Genomic DNA, 6,664 nt, shown 5'->3' on the forward strand with positions numbered 1-6,664 from the left:
CATACCCTGTGGACAGCGCTTGATTGGAGCCAATTTCCTCCTACAACAGGACAATGACCCAAAGCACACCTCCAAATTATGCAAGAACTATTTAGGGAAGAAGCAGGCAGCTGGTATGCTGTCTGTAATGGAGTGGCCAGCGCAGTCACCAGATCTCAACCCCATTGAGCTGTTGTGGGAGCAGCTTGACTGTATGGTACGCAAGAAGTGCCCATCAAGCCAATCCAACTTGTGGGAGGTGCTTCAGGAAGCGTGGGGTGACATTTCTACAGATTACCTCAACAAATTAACAGCTAGAATGCCAAAGGTCTGCAATGCTGTAATTGCTGCAAATGGAGCATTCTTTGACGAAAGCAAAGTTTGAAGAACAAAATTAATATTTCAAATAAAAATTATTATTTCTGACCTTGTCAATGTCTTGACTATATTTTCTATTCATTTTGCAACTCATTTGATAAATAAAAGTGTGAGTTTTCATGGAAAACACGAAATTGTCTGGGCGACCCCAAACTTTTGAACGGTAGTGTATATTTACATGTTTGTGTGTTATATATATATCTATGTATATGTAATTTTGTCTATGTTAGTTACAAATGAAAGTAAATTATAGTTATTTGTCATCAATTGTAATTTTTTCTTCGCAAAAATCACTGAAACTTTATTATATTTATTAACTTTTATGTCAGTTTTGTAAAAAAATTCATCTAAGAGTAACTAATGGATTTTTGAGACCATCAGAAAACACAATTTCTTGTATGTTTTTATTATTTATCATGTACTCAATTTATACACACTGATATGTCAGTCACTGTGATGTCAGAGTATTAAAGTGGTATAAATAGTTACTGTTAAATGACGTTATGACCCATGTCTGATTCCTCTTTACAGTAACAGTGAACTGGTCTGAAATCACCAGTAGTCTTTGGGCTCCTCCTCTGGTGGCTTCATGTAACTAGTGTTCAGGCACTGAGGGGTTTTTGTTCAGGTCGGCTGATGGTTTGTATCATTGTGTGTCTCTGGCACAGTAATACACAGCAGTGTCTCCAGGCTGCACGTTCTGTCCCTTTAGAGTCACTGTGTTGCTGGAAGTGTCTAATTCGATACTGAACTTGTTCTTTAATGAATCTTTATAGTATGAATCTCCTGTATATATCATTCCAATCCACTCCAGTCCTTTTCCTGCAGGCTGTCTGATCCAAGCTGTGAGGTAGCTGCTGAGAGAATAAGAGACCTGGCAGCTGATGGTCAGAGGTTGACCTGGCTGCACAGTCACAGAGGCTGGCTGCGTCAACCGTTCACACTTCACATCTGTTAAAAGAAGAATGTTTTGTCATAAATCATTAAGTTGTCCTGCAAAAGAAAAAGTGGTGACTCTATGACAAATCCAGGGAGACTCACATGATCCAGCTGCCAACAGCAGCAGCACAGCTACAGGAAACATGGTTAATGGTGAATCTGACGTGCCGTCAACTCCCCTGTCAGTCTGTTGGGAAGTTTTTATAGTTGAGTAACAAGGAAGGTCTCTGAGTTTGCATAGAATCAAATATACGAATCATCAGTGATGGTGTCACTGGGGGTAATAGAATAGAATAGGCTGCTCAGTGTTATTAGATCAGCTCTGGGAAAACATGACAGGGAATCACCTCTGCTTATTATAAAATATGATGTATTTGGATCTCATAGTTTATTAAATTTTAACACATTGAAATCACATTGTAAGGCTGATTAAACCGTTAGCTTTGCTTTTACAGTAAACAATTAAGGCACATATGTATTGTTTTGACATTTCAGAAATACAATGATTTTTGAGTTGGGCAAATTTACGATTATCAATGGGAATACAGATTCTAGGGCCATTGCTACGAGCAATCCCGTCCTTGTATAATATGAAGTGATAATTGTGTCTTCTGTGTTCTGGGGAGGAACCTATACTGAGCATTGACCTACAGGCCAAGGTCCCTCTTCACCAGCCCTGTTTGTGATTCACATGAGTTCAAGATGCAGCCAGGGGGAGGACTGTGTCCAGTTTGGGGGACTCAGAACTTCCTCTTTGCTGTTTGCAGATGATATGGTTCTGTTCGCTTCATCAGATTGTGACCTGCATGTGTTCTAGAATGGATTGCAGCTGGGATGACGGTCAGCACCTTTAACTCTGAGGCCATGGTTCTCTGCTAGAAAACAACAGATTCATTCTTTGGGTTGGGACGGAGATTCTACACCAAATGAAGGAGTTTAATTATCTCTGGGTCGTGATAATGAGTAATGTGGAATTCAGCAGGAGACTGACCGTTTAGAGCAATGTTGGAGGCTGAAATAACTTTTCCTCATCAACTGCTGACTTATTTGCAACTTTTAGGACTCACTCCTGCAACATTTCCATACATGACTCTCTAGCATGTGTCAGAATGCATGGAAGTGTTTAGCTGCCACGCCAGAAAAAGAAAAACACGTGTATCATAAAGACTTGAACACGTTATTGTTATAAAAAATATGTTTTTCATGTTATTGGAGCAACTTTCATCACATAACAAGGAACTCTTCTTCTCATTTGAATGTACTGTTTATCGTCATTGCAAAAACGTTTCACATCATGATGCCATAACTTATATAATAGAATATAAGTGTGTGCAGAAAGGGGATAAATGGATGGATAAAGCTCATTTACATGATTTGATCAAGTTCTGCGACATTCTTGTTTTAGGACGTGGAGATTCTGCTGCTCTTGAGCAAGGTGGGTGATTTCTTGACATGTTATGCAAGAGGAATGAGTGAACTGATGAAAAGAGTTCCTGCAGTTATAAAACCTTCATGAAACGGACTGATTCCTCTTTACAGTAACAGTGAACTGGTCTGAAATCACCAGTAGTCTTTGGGCTCCTCCTCTGGTGGCTTCATGTTCTTTAATGAATCTTTATAGGATGTGGTGTATCCATCACGACTGCTCCCAATCCACTCCAGTCCTTTTCCTGCAGGCTGTCTGATCCAAGCTGTAGCGTAGCTGGCGAGAGAATAAGAGACCTGGCAGCTGATGGTCAGAGGTTGACCTGGCTGCACAGTCACAGAGGCTGGCTGCGTCAACCGTTCACACTTCACATCTGTGAAAAGAAGAATGTTTTGTCATAAATCATTAAGTTGTCCTGCAAAAGAAAAAGTGGTGACTCTCTGACAAATCCAGGGAGACTCACATGATCCAGCTGCCAACAGCAGCAGCACAGCTACAGGAAACATGGTTAATGGTGAATCTGACGTGCCGTCAACTCCCCTGTCAGTCTGTTGGGAAGTTTTTATAGTTGAGTAACAAGGAAGGTCTCTGAGTTTGCATAGAATCAAATATACCAATCATCAGTGATGGTGTCACTGGGGGTAATATAATAGAATAGGCTGCTCAGTGTTATTAGATCAGCTCTGGGAAAACATGACAGGGAATCACCTCTGCTTACTATAAAATATGATGTATTTTGATCTCATTATTTATTCAATTTTAACACGTTGAAATCACATTGTCAGGCTGATTAAACCGTTAGCTTTGCTTTTACAGTGAACAATTAAGGCGCATATGTATTGTTTTGACCTTTCAGAAATGCAATGATTTTTGATTTGGACAAATTTACCATTATCAATGGGAATACAGATTCTAGGGCCATTGCTACGAGCAATCCCGTCTAACATAGAAACAAATTCCATTTGTTGTACCTTCACTCCTCTGCTGCTCAGCAAATACATTTCTGAGTGAAAACAGCTCATCGCAGCAGGTTTATATTTGTGTGTTTAGTTGCATGATATGAAATATTGTGGGCACCAGGGAAATATCTTGGACTTTTCAAGAGGAAAGAACGTTTACCTCTGTTAGTTACCTCTAGCACAGATATCTGAGGGGCAACATTGTGCTCTGAGATGGTGCATGTATGTGTGCGGTCGTATTTAGATTTATTAAGTATTGTCATGAATAAAATATATGAGCTGCATTCAGGAACAAACAATTAACCACAAGCCAAGGCACAGTACGCTTTAATTCAATCAAGCCGCGACAAATTAAACACATTTATAGTTCACTTTTAGTTCACTGTTTCACTGATCATTCATAAAAATCAGTTCCCTAAATACCAGAAAAACCAAACACTGTTTCCTGCAATGGGACCCATGTCATCAGCAGTGGGTAAGATTCAAAACAACTTAAATCCCAATCAACAAAATTATACTTCTAGTTATAAGTTAGTACATTCAAATGTTTCATTATACTGCTTTTAACAGTTTTTACATTATTTTATTCTGGGTTTTTTTTGTATTTTTGTATTCTTTTATTTGTAAGAGACAGTGACGACAGACAGGAACTGGAGGAAAGAAGCGGATATACATTTGTGGTCATGTTGTGAGAGCCCTATAACCACTCAGCTATGTATTGTTTTCATGTAAAATCTAACGCCAACTGTCATTTATGCAGAAAGCCATGGTTTACACATATCTCTCAATCTGATGAAGTCAAAGACAAATCTCAGAGTTTAGGTTCCTTATTTTATTTGTCTTTATTTTGTGATATTGACTCAGCAACCATCTTTTCTTCAGATCACAATGTTGAATAAAACTGTACAATTATGAGCTTAGTTTAAAAAGCAGTATTCCTTTCATGAATACAAAATATATTCAGTGTTTTTTTTATCTGTTTAAAATTTAAATTGGAGACATTTTTAGATATTGATAATTTTTATTGTAGATTAGGACATGGGGGGGAGGAGCTTCAACGATTTTCAGTGTTGGAACAGGAGGATATTTAAACACTCAATGAGTGACACAGTGACAGATGCAATGCTTTGTGTACAGCTCTGTGGCTTCCTGTGTTACTGTGGCTCTCGAGCACAATAATAAACAGCAGAGTCTTCAGTCGTCAGGCTGCTCATGTGCAGATACACCTGGTCCATGTCGTTGTTTCTGGAAATTGTGAAGCGATTCTTGACAGATGCTGAATAATATTTAGAGCTGCCTGACGGAGCAGAAATGAAGGCAACCCACTCCAGGCCTTTTCCTTCAGCTTGTCTGATCCAGCTGATATCAGCAGAGTCATCAGATATCCCTGCATATGTACACGTCAGTTTGTGGGATTCTCCGGGCTGCTTCACCGCCGGTTCAGATTCAGTCAGAGTCTGACTGCAAACACCTGAGGAGAAAATCAGTTTGGTTATAGGACAGAGCCGAACATGAGCCTGGACGACAAAGACGAAGAGTGCAGAGGTTTGGAATTCACCAGAAATGGCTGACAGCAGCAGAAATGTGAGACATTTAGTTAAAGTCATCATGGTCGTTTGTTGAACGTCTGGTTGGTGGTTTGGTTTGTCATCAGTTTGAAGGGAGATTAATACAGATGGAGGAGGTCATGATTTGCATTGACTCCTCCTCACAATGATGAAAATGTATCGATCAACTGAAGGGATTTTATCTCATTTCTTATTTTACTCGTTTTAACTTTTTGTTCATTATATTATAATGTTAGTTACAAAATGATTTATATAAATACATTTACATGTTTGGGTGTGTTTTATATACAGGTAATTTTGTCTCTGTTAGTTACAAATGAAAGTAAATTATGGTTATTTGTCATCAATTGTAATTTTTTCTTTTCAAAAATCACTGAAACTTTATTATCTTTATTAACTTTTAGATCAGTTTTGCAAAAACAAAAAATCTCAAAGTAACTAATAGATTTTGAGACAATCACAAAACACATTTTCTTGTATGTTTTTATTATTTATCATAAACTAAATTAAACACACTGACATGTCAGTCACTGTGATGTCAGAGTATTAAAAGTGGTATAAATAGTTACTGTTAAATTACGTTATGACCCATGTCTGATTCCTCTTTACAGTAACAGTGAACTGGTCTGAAATCACCAGTAGTCTTTGGGCTCCTCCTATGGTGGCTTCATGTAACTAGTGTTCAGGCACTGAGGGGTTTTTGTTCAGGTCGGCTGATGGTTTGTATCATTGTGTGTCTCTGGCACAGTAATACACAGCAGTGTCTCCAGGCTGCACGTTCTGTCCCTTTAGAGTCACTGTGTTGCTGGAAGTGTCTGAGTCGATACTGAACTTGTTCTTTAGTGAATCTTTATAGTATTTGCTCCCTCCATGACTGCTTCCAATCCACTCCAGTCCTTTTCCTGCAGGCTGTCTGATCCAAGCTGTCCAGTAGCTGCTGAGAGAATAAGAGACCTGGCAGCTGATGGTCAGAGGTTGACCTGGCTGCACAGTCACAGAGGCTGGCTGCGTCAACCGTTCACACTTCACATCTGTTAAAAGAAGAATGTTTTGTCATAAATCATTAAGTTGTCCTGCAAAAGAAAAAGTGGTGACTCTCTGACAAATCCAGGGAGACTCACATGATCCAGCTGCCAACAGCAGCAGCACAGCTACAGGAAACATGGTTAATGGTGAATCTGACGTGCCGTCAACTCCCCTGTCAGTCTGTTGGGAAGTTTTTATAGTTGAGTAACAAGGAAGGTCTCTGAGTTTGCATAGAATCAAATATACGAATCATCAGTGATGGTGTCACTGGGGGTAATAGAATAGAATAGGCTGCTCAGTGTTATTAGATCAGCTCTGGGAAAACATGACAGGGAATCACCTCTGCTTACTATAAAATATGATGTATTTTGATCTCATTATTTACATGA

The 6,664-nt window shown here is 39.1% G+C and overlaps 1 gene segment (V, D, J or C); it reads right to left on the reverse strand.

Moving 5' to 3' along the window:
* Positions 1 to 4,768: 4,768 nt before the first annotated feature.
* Positions 4,769 to 6,413, reverse strand: LOC117759055. The segment is given in 4 exon segments: positions 4,769 to 5,152; positions 5,240 to 5,336; positions 5,991 to 6,280; positions 6,371 to 6,413. Coding segments are annotated over 4 exon segments (747 nt in total).
* Between the last annotated feature and the right edge of the window lie 251 nt (positions 6,414 to 6,664).

The sequence above is a fragment of the Hippoglossus hippoglossus genome, unplaced genomic scaffold, assembly GCF_009819705.1.
Source record: "Hippoglossus hippoglossus isolate fHipHip1 unplaced genomic scaffold, fHipHip1.pri scaffold_86_arrow_ctg1, whole genome shotgun sequence".
Lineage (NCBI taxonomy): Eukaryota > Metazoa > Chordata > Actinopteri > Pleuronectiformes > Pleuronectidae > Hippoglossus > Hippoglossus hippoglossus.